The sequence below is a fragment of the Apostichopus japonicus genome, chromosome 8 (assembly GCF_037975245.1).
Source record: "Apostichopus japonicus isolate 1M-3 chromosome 8, ASM3797524v1, whole genome shotgun sequence".
NCBI lineage: Eukaryota > Metazoa > Echinodermata > Holothuroidea > Aspidochirotida > Stichopodidae > Apostichopus > Apostichopus japonicus.
Genome location: NC_092568.1, coordinates 199,878 through 220,620, shown reverse-complemented (window position 1 = coordinate 220,620; position 20,743 = coordinate 199,878). Strand labels below are relative to the sequence as shown.

Here is a 20,743-nt window from a genome sequence, read left to right as displayed (position 1 = left end):
CCAAAATATTTGTGAACCGTTCGGCCATGGTCCAGTTGCTATTATCAGGGTCAACTGGATGCTTGCAATAGTGAGGACAGGATGGTGCTCCTTACATATAGAACAACCTTTCGATTAGCATTTTGCGCTGTTTTTGCACCCGCGCCTCTGCGTCACCATTCTCACTCAGATAATCGCAAAAGTCTTCAAAATAGAAGGGTACATAGAGGTCATATTGACCCGACCCAGGAGCGATCACTGACCCAAGAGTCAGCCCAGCTTCAATTTAGTCACAAATGAGCTTAATTGGTAGTATCAATGAAGTAAGCATATATCTATATTGTGGTATCAATCGAGCATCCCGAGGTCACCTTCACGGTGTTGTCGGTTCTTCTACATTCTTGTTCAAGTTCAGTACATTTGTGACTTAGAATCTGTATGTTTTACTGAAAATATTAATATCGACGAAAAAGATTGAATATCGACTGTAGAATGTAGATAATATTTATTTTTAATTTGAAGAGTATTTGTCAAATTTTTAAATATGAAAAACGAATCGAAATGCAATGTATTTTATTATTTTGCTTTTAAATTTGGCAACACAGAACCTTATTCGGGGCCTGTATTCATGTCTTCATATGTTCGGATTTTCAAGGATGATCGTACTATAACGAAGGCAGAAGATGTTTCTTCAAAGATTACCTTCCGCTCTCCCGCGTTTCACCGCCAGCAGCGGCTTATCTTGTCGGATTTTGGTAAGTACAAGAGAAAAATCCAAGCTCAGTTTTTGTACCCAAAAAAATCCTGTTGTATTATTTCTAAATTAGCGATGTTTTGATTTGTGTTGGTCATTGGCTTACACTTCTAATTACCTGGGACTTGGCCTAGCCTAGTAGTATTAGTAATGTGTTACAATAGTCTATGCTTGCTTACCGTTGTTAGGCTAGACAACTTCGCATGTTGTTAACATTAACTGAAGCCTAGCCTTGCCTTAGCGTGCTGCACATTATCTACTGTTTCTTGCTGTTGTAGTTGCGGCTCTTCGACATGGGTTCGAACAGACGTATTACAACAAACTTCCACGCTTCCATGCAATGGTGGTATGGCAACTTTGTGTGTACCCCTTAATTTATGTGGTACAGTCAATTTGTGTGGTATAGGCCTAGACTATGCATTAATATTTTGTGACTGTATGTATGATACAAGGCTATTTAGACAGGCTAGCGAACATGTTTGAAAGTCAAGTATTGTAGTCTCTTGTTTGGTAGCAATTTTAATCTGCACAGCCTCAAAGAAAGCCCAACATTATACAGTGATGTGATGAAATAAGTTTATAGTCTGAGGAACTTTCACAAATTATTTCACCCATTTAAAGTTATTGGCTAGTAAAATTTAATTAAATTTAAAGTAACAATTGAAGGTCCTTAGATGCGTTCTGGTGCAATGTTTTTCCAGTTTCATCATTATCATATGATATCATATTATCAGGAGATGATGTTTCCGGTTTGAATTATTCTTTTACATGTTCTTTTACATATTATATCAGAAAGAAAAACATAGTGCTCTTTTACAATTTTTCCAGTAGGATGATTCTTGTTTATTGTCCAATGTCTGGACTTAAATACATTTGAAGAACTCAATTGATGGACAATATAAACTTTCATATTTAGCAGTGTAATAACTATTTACATGGAAGCGTGTATCACGTACGATTACTAGCTTAGCTTCATAACTTGCTGTTCGTGCAACAACTTATGACGAATCATATAAAGGATGAGAACGCACGTTGTTGTCGTAGTTGTGCATACGATTCGTGACTCTCCATCGAGTGCGATTAGGTAGGCTATATGTATTTTATTACGCAGTGGCCAACTGTAGGCTGGTAATAGGCTATAGGCTAAATTTAGCTAATTGCATCTGCCAAATTAAGTAGCTGAATCAGTAGGCCTGAATGTTCCTACGATTATAATCGAGTTAACGGAGCTGACAAGTATTCAAGAGCAAAAGAGCACTGACAAAATACCATGCAAAAAACTCAACAGTTGTTAACATTTTTTCAACACTGAAATGGGGGGGTCAGTTGCTCCCCCTTCCCCCCTGGCTACGTCCCTGATATATACTGAACTTAGTTGAAGCTAGCGAACATGGTCAATCCACCCAATAGCAAAATTAGTACATAAATAAACCAAATTGAATCTGGCGAACGATGTACGGTAGTTCTATGAGGCTTTTTTTTAGAGTATTCAAAACCATACAAAGTTTTGTATGGTGGAGTATCAGGATCGCGAGATACAATTTCTCAAAGTGGTAAGGAAAATGTGGTAAATATGACTGATTAAAGGTCAATTTTGACCGAAATTTTTCAATTTTTAGGTCATTCACAATCACAGAAATATGTGAATAGGCCTATTTAACGCACCTGCCAAATGTGTCTTGAGCTATCAGACCTCTGGACAACGTACAACATTTGAATGTAATTAGCTGTACATTGCATGTTGGTGTTTCATGACTTAAAACATGACTTAAAACATGACTTAGAATAAATTGCAACTTCAAGAAGAAGAAAAAAAAAGAAAAAAAACTTGAAACATTAAAAATCAAAAACAAAATTCCCCATTTAGCTCATACCAGCATGCTGGTGTGAGCTGTTGTTACAGTGCGGCGTCTATCATTCTATCACGCTATCCATCAACAATTGGTAAAACCACTTCCACTCGCACAGTGTTTAATGGAATTTCATGAAACTTCGACACAAAGACCATTGGGTATAGGGCCATCAGAGATGGTCCGAAATTTGGGGTCAAAGGTCACCTGTGGGCCGTAATGGGCCATTTTGTGGAAATACGCAAAATGCTTCTTCTCCTACAGATTCCATGGTACAATGTTGAGGGTTTGTCACGATAGTACAATGGAAGTTTTACCTTCAGGGTGTTCATGAATTTGAGATCAAAGATCAACTAGGGGTCTTTTGTGGCCCGGGCCGCGGCCCTATATTTTCAAATTGCTTCCGTTTGTACAGTGTATGGCCAGTTATAATGAAACTTGGTCACAACGTTTCTAGGGATGAGGGTTACGAGGGGTGTTCGGAAAATTGAGGTCAAATGTCATTTAGGGGGTCATCGGGGGTCATTCTTTGTAATATTTTCAAATATCTCAATCTCCTCAAGATTTTGATGGATCACATTCAAAGTTGAACTGATGATTGTTGGATTGTGTATGAATAAGGTGATGCCTAATAATTTTTGGTCAAAAGTTAATTAATTTCAATTAATCCCCATTGTTTAAAAAAATCTGAGCCTTCACCTTTATGTCAAAGCTCCTTTAATTTGCCTCCCAGTCTCTGCAGTGTTTGTTTACATTTTTGGTTAAGCTCTGCAGAGGCTGTTAGTGGAATTAAAGCAGGATTGGGAGTTGTTATTAACTGTTGAACTGTAAGCATGAGAGCCCTATAGCCAATCAGCACTTGCCGATTCTTAGAAGTCTTTGAGCCTGAGGTATGTAGGCAGCCAGCCAAAATTTTGGGAAGGCGTGCTTGTGAAGTTATGTCTGCTCAGGTAGAGGGGAGAAAGTTTAATAGGGTAGGTCTATGGAAAGCCATTTTAACATTTAATCGGGAATTTTAGATATCTGAAATTGTTTCTTATTTCAGATATCTGAAATTGAATTCGAGATATCTTAAATATATTTCGAGATATCTGAAATTCTAATTCAGATATCTGAAATTGAATTCGAGATATCTGAAATTGAATTCGAGATATCTAAAATAGATTTCGAGATATCTGAAATTCTAATTCAGATATCTGGAATTCAATTCGAGATATCTGAAATTGAATTCGAGATATCCGAAATTGAATTCCAGATATCTGAAATTCTATTTCAGATATCTGAAATTGAATTCGAGATATCTGAAATTGAATTCGAGATATCTGAAATTGAATTCAAGATATCTGCAATTCTAATTCAAGATATCTGAAATTGAATTCGAGATATCTGCAATTGAATTCGAGATATCTGAAATGCATATGCATAAATTTCCGATTAAATGTTAAAATGGCACGTATGGAAAGCCATTTTAACATTTAATCGGGAAATTTCAGATATCTGTAATTGAATTCGAGATATCTGAAATTGAATTCGAGATATCTAAAATTCTATTTCAGATATCTGAAATTGAATTCGAGATATCTGAAATTGAATTCGAGATATCTGAAAATGAATTCGAGATATCTGAAATTTTATTTCAGATATCTGAAATTGAATTAGAGATATCTGAAATTGAATTCGAGATATCCAAAATTCTATTTCAGATATCTGAAATTGAATTCGAGATATCTGAAATTGAATTCGAGATATCTGAAATTGAATTCGAGATATCTCGAATTCAATTTCATATATCTGAAATTCCCTGGTATTTCGAGATATCTGAAATTGATTTTGAGATATCTGCAGTTATTTGTAGATATCTTAAATAAATTGGAGATATCTGTAATTTAATTTGAGATATCTGAAATTATTTCGAGATATCTGAAATTCCTTATTAAATGTTAAAACGGCTTTCCATATAGGTCAGTGGTATTGTTTGAGAGAGTGGGTAAAATAGGAATTAAAGGGGAAAACAGGAATTATAGCCAGTGGTGTGGCCAGGATGCTGCTAACTGAGGGGGGGGGGGGGGGTTATCGCCGTTTTGAGCTAGGGGTATAAATTTGTCTTTGAACCTAAAATGTTTGGCCTCATGGGCCCAAAACTGGTGGAATCTGAAAAATGGCCGAAATTTGGTGGGCCATAAAGTTTTGTGGGCCCTACATTTTTGAGCTCGAAAAGGTATGAGCTCTGCACCATTGGTGCTCTAGTTATATATATATACTAGTATAATAATATTGAAATATAAATTTAATGGAATAATATCCTTTCATTCCACATGAAAATTGCAAGTGGTCATTCCTGCAAATATTGTGGATTGATGGTAATATTGCAGAGAAGAATTTATCTGGTATCAAATAGCAAAAGCCCATGTGACTGAACATTATGATGCATTCTTAACTTTCATTGGTAACAGTGTAACATTATAGCCAGAAAAAATGAATTAGAAAGTTAAATAACATTCCAAAATGATTAAACTTATCAAAGTACTTTTCTTCCACCATCAAAGCTGGTACCTCTGATTTTTACTTATAAGAGAAGTTTTCACTACGTTTAATAGGAGTAAATGAGATGGTCGGAACCCAAATTGCAATTTTTAGCATCATATATATTTGGTCCACACAGGCATCATGCCCATTGCTCTAGTAGTCCATCCTACTGTAGTTGACACATGCATCACTCATTACTAGTTATGGGGGAAGATGGGAACCCCCATCCTAACAAAACTATGGTGGGGTGTGATGTTATCTATAGATGCTTGACTAATAACAGAACTAATCATTAACTATAACATATAAACACATTTTTGGATTGGGTCAAATTGCAGCACTGTTAGGCTAGACTTGACTGTGCAACATACTTTTTGCAAAGTCTAGATAGATCTACAGAATATTAAGTACCTTATTTGAATTATTTCCATTAAAAGGGATAATCCTGGTGGGAGGCAATGTGACACTATGTGTAAGCAAACAAATTTCAATCTCAATATACAGTATTGTTCATGGGTCTAGGTATGGTTGTATAAAATGTAAAAGTATAGTTACCAGGTAAACCAGATAAAACTTTAGGTGACCTGTGTCGTCGTTATGGTAGATGTCTTTCAAGAAGCTTTACTTTTCAATTAAATTGTTTTTTATTTAAAGTATCCTTGAAATTTGTGTTAATTTATCAATGTTCTCGGCATGTACAATTTCCACAATACTGTATGCAAGTTGCAACATGCTAGTAACAACATTATTTTGGATAAAGAACACATTTTTCTTTCTGAAATATTCCTTTAATGAAACTTGGTGGTTGGATTATTTAATTTTATCAACAAAGTCTAAGGAATACAGTAGCATCAGGGAATAATTTATCCTGTATCGCATTGCAAAATGCTGCAAGTTGGGTAAATTGCTATACAAATTGGGCAAAATGCTGTTCAAATTGCTATACAAGTGCATAGTTTTATAGCAGTTTTTGTACACAGTAACAGTAGTATTTTGTAAAGGAATGTTCAGAGCCTTCAAAACTGCTTTAAAAAATTTGAGTATTAAATTATTCCCTTAGCATGCAATGCTACTTACTTTGACATGAAGGGTTACTTAGTACTGACAGATACAGTATGTCATGACTACTGTAGTTTGCACTAATTAATACAAAGTTTTGTTCTTTGATCTTTTACAGCAGAACCAAAGGCCTTTAAGCAAGATCAGGAGTCTTCAAGGTAAAAATCACTTTTCATTCATTTTTGCATAATTTGGTTGTTCTACTGGAATTGAAATTCAATGAACTCATTATATACAGTACTGTATGTCAGAAGTAGGCCTTTCTTCTTTTCTAGCATCTGAAGATTGGAATCAGTTTGTTTAAGTTTGAACTTAAAAGCATCCATCTTGATACTTGGTACTGAACTTTGCATGCACATGTCTAATGTTAATGGTAGTGCTGTTTAGGTATGCAAAATAAGCCAGCATAAAGTGAAGGAAAACAGTCAAGTAGGGGTTTCAGTGTTTCTGAAGAGGACACTGTCATATACAGTACAAGATATCGTTGCTATCAGGGCTGCATATCTCTATGTATGTACACAGCTCCTAATAGTGCCATAGAAATGGCTCTGGGTCCTTGTGTGCGTGATTTGTCGTGTGTACAGATCTCCAATGATTTGGTATAGAGCTGTATTACTGTACATCTCCACCCATGAGCTACAGTAGTTGTGAAAATATGTTTAAGAAGACCTCGTCTTCAATAATTACAGGTCCAGTGTATTCCATTTCAGAGACTTGGATGCGATTTTATGAACACTCAAAGCTTACACTCAGTGTAGCGGACTTGATTGAAAATACCTCAGAGAAGCTGTCTGATTGGTTGACAACTAGACATACTGTAGATTGTAACATTGTGCTAAAATGTGCTAGTTATGAGTAGTAAAACCGTATGTTAGTTCTAGTGTTGTGCAGATAATCATTTGCAATGTCGGTATCGGCCGATATAAATTTGCAATATCACTGGCATATCCGTATTGGTAAAATTTAGCCTCATTGCCAATAACTGCAAACCGATATTGAACATTTTATTTTCACAACAAAGCCACTTCTTGTAACTTGCGATGATTTATTAATCTGTTCTGGTCTAAGAAACCCATTTCTTTATGATATAGATATTTGCAATATCAGCGGCATATCACTATCGGTAAATTTAGTTTTATTGCTGATAACGACAAACCAATATCGAACATTTATTTCCTTTGCACGACAAAGCCACTTCTTGGTACTTGCGATGATTGATTAATCTGTTCTAAAAACCGCATTTCTTTAGCCACAGTTTCGATCAATAGCCAGTGGTCAATGTGCCTGATCTGCTGGTCAAAGAAACAAGATGCACGTTCTGAAAAATATTTACCGATAATGATCTGTAAACAGACCAGTCAGGCAACTTAACGACGTTACGTACATAGCAGTCTTCGTCGTGCCTTAAAGTAACTTTCACCAGCCAATTTATTGAACAATTGAAAACAACATAATTCAAAGAGAACATACAGTACCAGCTGACACCTGTTTTGCCCTTGCATATATTCTTTGCAAGTATCCAAGAAAACTTTTTGCACAATCAAAGTTGTAAACATTGCATATTGAGACCTACGAACAATGCACCATGGTCAAACACAATGTAAGAAGTAACTTCTGTAATGTTGAAAAACATTTGTTAAAACTATTTATATAATGGCAGTAGTAGCCTATCACACTAACTTGCACAGTGCTTATGAGGTTCTGCTGAGAATAAAAGTTATAACACGTGGAAACCCCCTACTATATCATTTCAAACTTGCCTATCATTTAAAAAGCTGCAAAGGGTTTAATGGTTGAAGTTTGTTAAATATAGAATGAGGCTAGATGTCATACCCAACATCACACTTTTCTTTTCTTACAAATATTTCATATTTATTTATTTTTTGTCATATTATCCCCCTTTCTTTTTCTAGCTCAAAATGCAGCCAAAATCTGTTTGTACTCAAGACCAGTTAGGTAAGAACTATATATTGTTTCTTAATGAATATTCAACTCATCCTTTTATATCATTAATAGTAGTTTAAACTGATGTCATTCAATTTCAAACTGTTGTAGAACATATATGTACAGTAGTATGATCCTTTGCATTGCTCAGTTTTATAGTCCAGTTAACTTTGAGTTTCAATCTTCTGAGAGCTAGGCAAATCCAAGCAAGTTTACGGTAGTATTGATGATTTGTGGTTTAAGCTGTTTTTATCTTATCGATTACATTTGAGGAGGAGGCGATAAAGAGATTGTGTATACACAGTGCAATTTCTGCCTGAGTCTTGTTACTAATTATCAACAAGTGTATTTGAGTTACGGGTTACCAACGTTTGCAGAATATATATATATATATATATACTGTACAGTACAGTATATGTAGAAAGAAGGCACAGTAAGTAAGGGTAACAGACTGTTAGAGTATACACTGAAGTAGAGAATGTGCTCTTGACTATGTCACATCTATTGGAAGTTTGTGAAAGAGATTAATAAGATTGGTTTACCTAAATGGCTTGTGCAAGAACTCTGTGGATATTTTACAGCCAGCCTTTACTATAGAGGAAACTGTGTTTGCAAACTGTTTAGTGGCTTTAATAGCATACCGAAAATTGTGATCCAAACATCACAGGAGCCACAAATGTAATGTTGATATGTTGTCAGATACTTAAATACCGTTGCTATCAGACCAGGTTGTATTTATATACGGTATACACTACCACTTATAAAATTTACATGGTAACAACCGAGACAATTTCAACTATCAGTTCCTCGAAAATACAGTGTTGGGAATCGCATGCAAAATGTGCTATAGGACACTTACAGTAGTATGTTCTTCCTTCATTAGTCACAAAATAACCTTTCCCCCGGGGTATCATTATAAGCACCGGGGACTGACTCATCAATCCAAGTGACCTAACTTCATAGTCTAGTACACAAACTGTTAAGTCATTGTTTCAGAGACTAAACAAATCTGACTGAAACCATTTTTTGTATTGTATTCTTACTATTCTACATAGTCTAGACATATTCATAAAACCCTAACGGTGGATTTAATGATTTATTCCTACAGATACAGAGGGGAACCGATATCATTAGTAATTTTGTCTTAATAGGAGCTTTCCATGCAATTAGCGTGCTTTAAAGTGTGCATTAAAGTGTGCTTTAAATTAGTGTGTATTAAAGACGAACATCCAAATAGCCATGAAATCATTTCTAGCCAGGCCCTCAGATTTACAGTTTTTTGTTATACTTTGACATAATATATCAGCACTTGAAGTCTGCCTCAAGTCATCCATTTATGTGAATTAATTTGTCCTTTCTCATTTCTCTTGGTCAGGTGTCTGTCACTTGGTGCTGTAAATAGGTATGACCTTGGCGGGTCTCATAGAGGTTTTCAAACATCGGTCTCACTATGTAAGAATTTTGTGAATTTTACTCAATTTATCGATTTCATTATTTATGACTATTGCATGTATATATGTCTTTTAAAGCAAAACCATAACTCTTCCCTTCTTCTTATAAGATTAATATTTCAAGACGAGCATTTCATTGAAAATATCCTGGGCTCCTTTGAAAAGCCAATGTTTGCAACACATGCAACATTCAACTTTGTCTCTTATTAACAATTTCTGTTTTTTTAAACTCTTTATAAGAATCTTAGTGTGATATAATCCATGCTATGGCTCCTAAATGTAGAAGCTACTATTTTATCCTTCCTTCTTTACTCAGAAATATATGTATATATTTTTTTACTGAGTCTGAGCTAAGCCAAAATGCTTGACTCAGTTTTGCAGTATTTAAAGAGAGCTCCAAAAATGGATACTGTCCCAATAAGAGTTGTATGCTCTTGTGACTGACTGTGATGTCATATAAATGTAGTGATGTGAATGAAAAGGATGTCCTTTACTTGTGGCAAAATTTTCCTGCTTTTATGATATAGACAAAAACAAAGACAGTAAATGACCAATTACATTACCAGTCTGAATTACTGATTATTTTAATCGGTTCTTTGTTAATGAAGTACTGTAAAGCAAATGTTCTCTGCTGTACTGTAAACCAAAATTGAACGAGTCATGTAATTGCATACTGTGCTTTTCTAACTTGACGTTGTCGTTGTCAATTTTGGAAGTAATGTGTGTATCTGTGTTACTGTACCTCTAATAACACAATTGGTTTTTACTTGGCTCTCCGTTGCAGGTGAGAACATTAAGATAGTTGAGACGCCACCTTTTGCAGAATCTGTTTCAGAAGGAGATGTCAGGTGGGATAAAGGTAAGAGAAAGAATGTCTCATTTATTAATCTACTTTTTTCATTCTACTTTTCTCATTTGGAAACAAACTGCAGGCCAAAGCACCAAAATAGATTAAATAGTCAATAACAACGGTCAGAGATTAATTGGAAAATACCAACCATTTTAACGGATATGAAATTTAAGCAAAGAAATTCAGTTGAAAAAAAATAGGTATGTAGTTCCAATATATAGCTAATTCTGAGGGTAAGTGTTTCCTTTGCAATTCTCATTTACAAGGAGTTTGCCAGGTTGCCCATTGAACAACAAGTACTTGGAGTTAGGTTGTTTGGATGGCAAAGTTGGTCTTCAACAAAAATAAGGCTTTTATACAATAGATTATAGAGAAGTATACATGACAACAGTTCACATGACCAGTTTTCTGTCAGACCCTGCGGCTGAATTGGTCGCAGAATTGAATTTTCGCCACCTTTATTAAATCGGAAAACCTTCTTTCTGCCTTAGGCAACATCTGTGTAACCTGCAAGCGATCAGATTCATATTAAAAATCAGCATGTGTATGTTAATGAAGCTTGAAAACATTATAATAATAATAATAATAAATGAGACTTATATAGCGCCAATTAGTGAATTAGTTGTACTAGAATTTCAGTATGGTTATTAAAGCTATATCTTTGTACATATGTTGATACTTCTTCATGTTATATTATTTTAATTACAACCTTGGTATATAAAATCCTCTTAGCTTACCATTCAAAAGTTGTGCCAGTTTCAGAGCATTTCTAACTTGCCCAGGATTTACACCTTCAAGAGGGAAGTATGCTTTGCATGAAGAGCACTCTTGACCTTTGACTGGTTGTGTACATTAAATTTCACTTTTGGTGTGAATCTGTTGTAAAGTTATTTGATCTAAGACAATGTTAGTCAACCTTTCTTCCTACCTCAAATATTCCGAATCTCTCAAGTAAACAGTGCTGATAAGTCAAAGGGTGTGCACATGAACGAATCTGTCAATCAATAGTTGGAAAATACAGTTATGAGAAAAGATGTGAAGAGATCTTGATCACTATCTCAGAATTTTGAACACAAAGTGTGTTGTTGGTGTGTATGAATTTTTTGGCTCAGACTTTTTTTTTCCGGACCCAAAGCATTTGAAATGTCATCTGTGTACAAGAAATTTTGGCTGAAATTGCCTCCCAGATCTCTGGAAATGGCACTTCCCAGGCCTTGTAATTGCATCTAAGCTTGAAATTAATAGCGATATCATAAAAACATACAAAAAAAATATGCTCAAGGGGGGGCGGTCGCCCCCTTTGCCCCCCCCCCCCCCCTTGGATACAAGCCTGGCTGTACACAAAACAAGAGAGAAGACTGTTTGGATTTGATAGCAAAAATGCTGCTGACATAAATGGTATTAACCAAGATACACAACTGCATTCATATGTACTTAGAAGTATGGAATATAGTTTCCACAACATCCTGGAAACATTAACATTCTTGCTTTCAATTTTTAAACTTTTTTCTTTTCAAAGGCAAAAAAAAAGAAGTTGTAGTACTTGAAAATCAGTCTAGAAGTGTTTATTCAGATATCTTTCTTGAAGTAAAATTGGTTTTACTGGGATGCTCAAGAACATCAATACTCCATATGAAGATTACTAGTAACGAATAAACTGTATTGTTTACATTGACAAAACTACCAAGCTTTAGTATATAGCAGCTGGATGCAGTTTATTACTTGATTTACTACTTAATATTCACTTACTAGTTTAATGTAATATAAAATATGAATGTGATGAGGTATTTTGTTCTCTCAGCAAAAGAGTACAATTTATAATAACTAATTAACCTTACCTGTTAATGATAATTAACCACTTCCATCTGAATCTTATTTATATGCAAAATAGGCTAGACTAGGTACATCCCCTAAGGCTAGCTGTTTGATGTAAAGTTAATTATGTATGCACAGTCTATTGCCAGAGGCTTTGCCGTCCACTGTTACCCCCAATGCATAATTTGTGCATCATTTGTATTGTGTGAGAATCACAAATGGCTGCCTTAATGGAATCGGAATGTGCATATCATATTAGTACAATGCAGAACAATAGCCAATGCACAGTCAGTTTTAAACAAACTTTCAAAGTGAGTAGACATTTGACAAGATGAATTCAATGTGATGGCCTCATTGAGCCTGTCAAATGGAAAGTGCTCTTGGTACTTTGCTTTATTGTTAACAAACCTCTCAATCCTAAAATACAATAATCACCTCCTCAAGATGTTAACAGTTTACCTTGACATTGCTACAGTATGTTGTTATGATTTAGATTAATGATTTCCATGATGAACAAGGTTATCTTGACTGTTACAGTTACCTTGGGTTTCAAGGTTTTCTTGAACCTAATTATAAAGTTGAACTATTTGTTCTTCCTAATAAGCATGGCAGTTTGAAGTGTTTAGTTCTGCTCTATTGATGATGAAGTACAGTAGTGTTAAGGGAGTTGTGTGTCGGTCGAGGCTAAGCACTACATTGTATTTGTACAGGTCTGTTCTTACAGCATGTACAGTATGCATGCCACTATAGTGGTTACGTAAATACAGTAGAATACAATGTTATATAGAATAGACCCTTTTGATTGAAAATTTTTTGGAGAAGCAAGAGCTACTGTAAACAACCGGATGCGTTGCAACGGTCATCTTCCGGCAGGCAAATCTACATCATACACAAATCTAGTTTCAGTTGGAATGGTATCTGAACAGCTGTTTAGCACCAGAATATAGTGGATGTCCATAGGCCTACCTTAATGTTACCTTTCTGTCAAGTTTTAATTTTCCATAATAATTGGGTTATGATGTTTTTGTAGCAGTTTCGAAGGCACTGAATTTTGTCCCTCAACAATATACTACGGTTCCTGTGTACAAGAACTGCTACACACTGTACATCTTTACACTACAGTATTACAGCAGCATAACCATTTTGCAATGCAATGCCAAAAAAATTATTCCCACAGGGTGATAGTTTCTACTGGAATTTATATGCAAGTTTTTCTGTTGGAAGATTTTGGTGTAATTATTAAACCTAGGACACTCACTTTTTTTCTTTTTTTTTTGCACCACCTTAAAGCCGACTTGAAAAATGTAAGAACTACTTGACGTTCTCCTTTAGATTTGAATGATGCTAACATTGTTTAAACTGGCTTTACTGTACACACTGTTTGGGCTTTAAGTAATTATAAAATATCAACTGTAGCTCTACAGTATGATCATTGTTTAGGAATATTTGAAGTGAAGAAGAAATTTCTGGAAATAGCTTTGATTAATGGGTTGATGAGAGTACAGGTACAGTACTGGTTACATAAAAAGAGGGCTGCCTGTGAAATTCTTCCTATGATTCCTATGATTCAAAGCAGCTTTTAATGAGTCGACTTTGATTAAATTTCTCAGCGTTATTTTGATGCTAAAATCTTACCAGCATGTTATACCTTACATGTAGATTGACTAGACATTTGTAATTTATTAATAATTGAATGTCAACATGTTTGAAAAGCTTTCCTTGTTGATTACTAAGGTACAGTAATCATTGCCAATACGAAAAAAATATGTGGGTGGTGAATTTTTCAGAATGAGATGAAATCAGACATTTAATTTACCTGCTCACTAAACATTATAAAATTGTAAGATAGACATTCAGGTGGCTAATAGTATCTTCAATTTGAATGCCATTCAGAGGTGAGTTTTATAAACTTGCTGCCTGAATGCAGAAAGCTGCTTTCAGAAGAGAATGTTGCCTCCCACTCTGTTGTTTATCTGATTTAACCTTGACCTTTGACCCCATACTGCTCTTGAGAATGTTTTGCAATATAAATACTTTTGACATACAGTATGAGCAGAACAAAAGTGAACATATTAAAATATCTCAACTTAGGTGGCAGAGTCTCAAGCCGAGATGAAACATCTGATCAAATCTCATACTAGAGTAGTCTGCATTTAATTAATGTAAAATGTAATTAACGTATCTTTCTCCTTTTTTCGTTCTTTTGTCAGTCATTGGGGATGCTGTAGCTGAAGATGATGTTATTGGAGAAATAGAAACTGATAAGGTATGTACTGTCTTGGCGTTCATGTTTTGCATCTTTCATACAATTTGTAAAGATTATGATATCAGGGGGGGCTTTCATGGTTCAGTTTTATTAGAAAGTGCTTAACAGCATATAAATTTCACAGTAACTTGGTATCTATGTTGTGGAATTCTACAAGTTGGATCAGTGCTTTTTTACCACAGTAATTGATATGTACTGGGGTTTAGTGAAGTGCACAGGATGTCAAAGTTGGGAGGCTGTAGGTGCATGCCAAATTCGAAATTTCCCCCCGGACTGATTTTGGTATGGGCATGAAGGTTTAAGGACATGCATATAAGCCTTATGCGGATGTTAAGTTTTTCGAATGAGGGTTGTCGCTGTGGGGATGTTGAATGCATCTTCCTTGTATGGGGAGGGGGATCCCACCCCCTCCCCTCCCAGAAAAAAATTCAAAGTTAATGCATCCGAGGCATATTTTGTACTAGTAAATACTTTTGAATTTTGAAAGGTCTCACAACTGGACCCTTTTTTCCCCTCGACTTACATGCTCCACTGCTTGGGTCTGAATAAATTAAAATGCTTTTACTAGTACGCAGTTACAGTACTGAGTGCTTTGAGGTGGAGAGAATTACCAAGACAGCAGTTAATACAGAACAAGGTGTGAGTTTGGTACAAGTTAAGTGCACACTGACAAAAGCAGTCATGGAGAGGAATGGGAGCCCCAGCTGTAATTTGCTTTGTTTTGAATTAGGAGGCCTTGATACCAAGTATTCACAATTGTCCATTGTATTTTAGAGAGAAGTGCCTTCAACACAATTACTTCCTGGGGATTTGAGTTTGAATGCCTGGATACAAGCACAGTCCATAGGTACACATTGTATTGTACAGAGGTCACAACATCAGCAGTTGTTAACCTACTTCGGTTTCAGTTTATTCCAGTATAAATTTAAATGAATTTTAGAGCAATGCAAATTATGGGAGAAAAATAATCAAATTAAGAAAGGAAGAAGGTCATAGATCCCAACAACATAGAAAACAACACAACCTAGAAAAAAGATATTGAGGAAACAATGGTTAAAAGAGGACAAAGATTATAACAATGGTTTCAGGTTCTCCTGGCTGCAAATTTGACAACTATGCTGGGAAGTGGACTCTCTGTTTATTATTTCTGGCTGTGGCCGGACTATCACTATCAGGCAGATACTTGACACGCTGAGTGGTCACTTGTGACTTTTGCATATATATGGCAATGCTTGACTGTTGTGATATACTCTTAGTAACTCTTAGTGGGTGGAAAACGCATGGCACAGTCGAGTTCAATATAGGTTTGCTAATACCAAGTCTTATGTACAGTAGATCATTTAGGAATGAGAAACAACATATAGCATAACTGGCCAGGATGCAGTCTCACAACGTCAAGAAAGACTGGCACTGACGGTTGTGTTGCTTCTGATGGTACCATCTTGATGCATGCTATCATGCACTGGTGTTTTAAAGCATGCAGCACTAATACTATCATGTCGTCAGGGCTTTAGTCATCTCTCGTCTCGACTATGGAAATCTTCTTCTTTTTGGTGCTACGGAACATGAATTGGACAGAGTTCAAAGATTGCAGAACAATGCTGCCCGGTTGGTATGTTCCATATCCAAGAGAGATCACATTACTCCAACACTTAAAGAACTCCACTGGCTGCCAATAAGGGAACGGATTCAGTTTAAACTCTGTCTTTTTGTCTTTAAATCCATGAACAATACTGCACCTGTTTATTTATCCAATCTACTGTCACCTTATACTCCTCAAAGAACTCTCCGCTCTACTCATGACATAACCCGCTTGAATGTTCCTAGAACGAACAAGGTCTTGGGTCAGAAATCGTTCAGTGTAGCCGGTCCACAGTCATGGAACAATCTCCCTCGTACTATAAGAGAAACTGACAATATCTCTCAATTTTGTAGTAATCTTAAGACTCACCTATTTCCATGCTAATTTGTGTCTGTGTCACAAGCGCTATGATCTAGATGGAATAGCGCTATATAAATTTTAGTTGTTATGTTATGTTACTAGGATATGCACTTTATGGTAGCCTATTTGAACATACATGTTATCCTGTGTAATTTCCTGTTGTGTTCATATGAGCTTGTAGATGCTGCTCCTGGTGTTCATATATTTCAGAATGTGAACAAGAAAGTTTAAGGCAGCCTTTCCTTTATCACGGTTGGCTTAACCTGTTAAAGGAATAACGAAGGCAGGAACCATCAATATTGAATTTCAAGCGTTTTACATAATAAATGGCGGCTTACTTTGTGTTGTGGTGAGGCCTTAGGAGCCAATTTTCAAAGCGAGCTTATTCAGTCAAACAGGAAGCGGTAAACTTAAAAATGGATTATTAGAGACTTTTTAGGTTACTGAATAATTTTGTCTTTGATCCCTGCCTTTGTTATTCCTGTTAAGTATAATCTACATAGCTCAGGTCTGCATATAGTAAGTCCACTGACATAAACATCTGAGTTTCTTGCAGTCCAGTAAGTAGTATGCTAAACAGAAGGGAATGCTTTTAAAAATTAGTTTGGAGTACATTTTATTACAGTGGTTTTTATGGACTTGATAAATTCTCTGAAATCTTCAAGTGAACAATTTCCAGTAGTTCAGATTGGGGTGTGATGGAGGTCAACTACAGTATCTATTATTACAAAATGTGAATGGGATCATACTGTAGGTGTATGTGTCACATTGTATTACACTGCATGCATTATAAAACAGGGTTCCCATGGAAATAAACAGAAAAGAGTGTTTAAGTACAGAAAAGGGTGGTAAATTACAGAAAAGTGTTGAAAATCTTAACATTAATTCTCCCACACATTGAAAGTCTTGTAGAAGGTAAAAATGTGACCAGCAGTTATAAAAATGGAATGTTCTCATTTTCTATTTTGCCCCTGAAATTTACCCATTGAACAGTTACAGGTACAGACATGTTCTATGTACAGTAGCATATATCATAGAGTTTATTGTATATACCCCTCTCTACTCTTACCTGTCTCCTATAAATGTGCACTTTTATCTTCCTAGCTGGGGTTTCTGATGGACTAATATTTCAAGAGAGTGTGGGGAAACTGGGAACCAAGTTATAAATGTGTACATAATGTGCTGTGTGAATTGTGGCAAACATATTCTTCCAAAAATCCACTCTGCTTGTAACTTTTTGCATAGAATAAGGCTCAGCAGTGAATGTAGTACTGTATGGTTCAATTCTGTATTTAATGGCCTATTGCTATGTAGATGCAGCTCAGGTGGATAAAGTAGCTGCATGCATGTGAACAAACAGAGCCTGAGTATATTGCTTCACCCTTCTAAATGATCAATAAAATTTTAGTAAATCTAAAGAGTAGTTATAAAGTACATGTGAGCACTCAGGTTTAATTGGCTATAGTATATTCCTAGGGCTGTCTATTCTGTTTTTCGGTTCTTACCCTGGTATTTTCTATTCGGTTGAAAACTAGTACCTTAATGGTTGACTGATTCACAAACATATCCTTGGAACAATACATTTCTAATCACACCTATCGATGATAAGTTTGTCCTGTTGGGGAAACTACAACTTAACAACTTAGAATGCAAGTCATAAATAATCCAAAAAAAAATTAAAAGTTAGATTTGTTGCTATCAGAGCTCTTCATTTTAAAGGAATGGATAGTGTCTTTCACAAATTTGCCTTCAGTTAACAACAATTAACTTACAGTGACCTTCAATCATTTTTTTTTGGGGGGGGGGTTGCACCCATTATTGACCCATAGTCCCATACTATTGTTTGCAGCACTAATTTGCTCATAAACCAGTCATTTTTAGTTCAAAGACAATCATTCAATCATTATTTTTTTAAAGGTAACAATATATACAGACGATCAATAGCAATACCTTTGCAAATGGCGCTGATGGTTTTAACCGACCTCGGAAAAAATTAATGTTGGCAATGGTCTCATAGTTTTATTGTAACGTAGTTGAAGCTGTACTTCATGTTTGTGTGATTTTTAGTTCTTGCAGTGACTTCCAAACCCTGCGTACAGTAGATCTGTACAAAAATCCTTTTACAAATTGAAAACATCTACAGGGTTTGGTTACTAACTCCCCTTTGTCTGTTACAGTAGCTGAACTTGTCTGTGTTTGTCGTCAAATGCTGGTACATTTCAGAGAATGTAATACCGTCTAGTATGTTGTGTGTTCAGACCGTACCAGTGTTATCTTGAATATTATGAATACATATTTAAAGTAAATGGGCACTTGAATATGATTGTATGCCACATGGAAGGGTTAAAAAAACTTGGGAAACGGTTGGTGGCGACTGTTACATTTCCTGCTGAAGGTCGAAGTGTCAGTCCCCCTATGGCTAGTTGCAACCACTGTACACATTAATGTAGTACTGTACATAGGATGCTTTGCTATAGATATATACAGTAGTATATCAATAGTACAGTATTTGTTTCTCTTTTAGGTGTTAATGCAGCTGGTCATGCTCTCAACAAATTGTCTTCTCCCGTCATGCAAATGCTGTTTATTCATAAAGACAAGTGTACATAAAAGATTTTTTAAGTGGTCAAACAGTTCCATTTTTCAATCCAGAAAGAATAGTCTGTTTCCTTTCAAAAGGAATTCTAATTATGAACCTACGTAATGCACGGTAACTCTCGTACCAGATGGCATCCAATCAAGCATAGTCTACAAGGACAGTAGTTGGCATGCAAAAGTCATACAGGCATGTGTTACATACTGTACAATGTTACTATACAATGAACATATATATATTAAATCATAATACTGTGTTTTATACTGCAGTGTGTCAATGAAGTATGTTGTCATAACATTGACACGTAAAAGTGTACAGTGCTGCGGGTAAAGATATTGTTAACTGTACTTCTGTAGTTCAAGGTTTCAAACATTACTATCTTGTAGGGGCAAAAAGAAGGGTACAGTAGGGAAGGGAAGAATTTTATTGAACCAAAAACATGTTTGCATAGTGATATTCATGTTTGACCCGCAGAAAAATAAAACCTATTCAAGGATTAATTCAGTAATCTTTCTCTAGTACTGAAGTCTTCAGACATTTCTCCCCCTATCTAGTCTCATTTTATAACGTCGAGCAAGTTCACCAGACATCCTGCAATGTATTCATCATGATTACTGTACTTTTTTACAATACTTCAATCTTTTAGAGGTTAAATTGCGTTCTTCATGATTGATTTTGCTCTAATGAGATCATCACTGTTCACAGCAAATGAAGCGTGTATGTATCACACTGTAAATTCCCAGGTCTTGCTGCATAAGTCCAGAATACTATAATACTGTACAGTAGATAGCATTTTAAAATGGTGTGACATTTACGATGCTTTGAACCAGTAGGCATTCATGCAGGGTTCCGAGGCAGTTATATGGATGATAAACAGCCCCCTTTTACATGCACATGTATGGTGTCATACACTGTACACAATAGGAATGTTGTACTAAAACAATATATGCCCAGTACGTCAACATGTACGCAGTATGTATGTACTGTATGTGAAGACATGGGAAAAATAATTTACAAAAAATAAAGTGTTTTACTTCTCTGAGAAACTTTCTCAAGTATATTTTTATAGTTATGAATAATTTTGAAGCCTGGGAAAATGTATAAAATATTTTCATACATGCATGTGTCCAGAATTGCCAAATATAGCTTGCCAGGGTCGTTTTGAGATATCTGTACATGTTGTGAAATAATGTTATATACATATTGAAAGTATGTTGTTGTGTATCTGTATGTGCGTGATGCTTCGCAGCAGCAACAGAGTGATTTAACATTATCAGATATAATTTTACAACAGCTGCATGTTACAGTACTTACTAGTTTTAGATTACTGAAATATGTTCAGAGTATGGACATATCTGCTGAGCCAGATGCATCCACAGAACTGAATCACCTTCCCTTAAAATGAGCCTTTTTCTCACAAAATTTGCAAAAGAAGAACGATATGTTGATTATAATTGTTTCAAAAGTTTGCGACTGATGGGAATGTCAGTTTTGACTAAACATTTCGTTGATCCTTCGAGTCTTGAAAAAAGGCTATTCATAATGACGTAATTAATTGCTAATGTAATTAACATTATTCATACTAACGTAATAGATAATATGATATGTTGGTGCCGGTTGAGGGGCCAATTTATCGATAGGTAGAAAATCCGATGTCAAGTTGAAAGATCGGCAGCTATGAAATTCAAGGTTTCTGTTACTGTATTTTGTC

The 20,743-nt window shown here is 35.6% G+C and overlaps 1 protein-coding gene across 1 annotated transcript in view; it reads left to right on the top strand.

Moving 5' to 3' along the window:
- The first annotated feature begins 577 nt into the window (after nucleotides 1–577).
- Nucleotides 578–20,743, top strand: part of LOC139972147 (dihydrolipoyllysine-residue succinyltransferase component of 2-oxoglutarate dehydrogenase complex, mitochondrial-like) — a 30,563-nt gene continuing 10,397 nt past the window's right edge. The window contains exons 1-6 of the mRNA XM_071979123.1: nucleotides 578–734; nucleotides 6,287–6,326; nucleotides 8,082–8,124; nucleotides 9,488–9,564; nucleotides 10,348–10,422; nucleotides 14,439–14,494. Coding sequence (XP_071835224.1) covers nucleotides 663–734; nucleotides 6,287–6,326; nucleotides 8,082–8,124; nucleotides 9,488–9,564; nucleotides 10,348–10,422; nucleotides 14,439–14,494 — 363 coding nt within the window. The 5' untranslated portion in view covers nucleotides 578–662. The remainder of the gene's footprint in view (nucleotides 735–6,286; nucleotides 6,327–8,081; nucleotides 8,125–9,487; nucleotides 9,565–10,347; nucleotides 10,423–14,438; nucleotides 14,495–20,743) is intronic.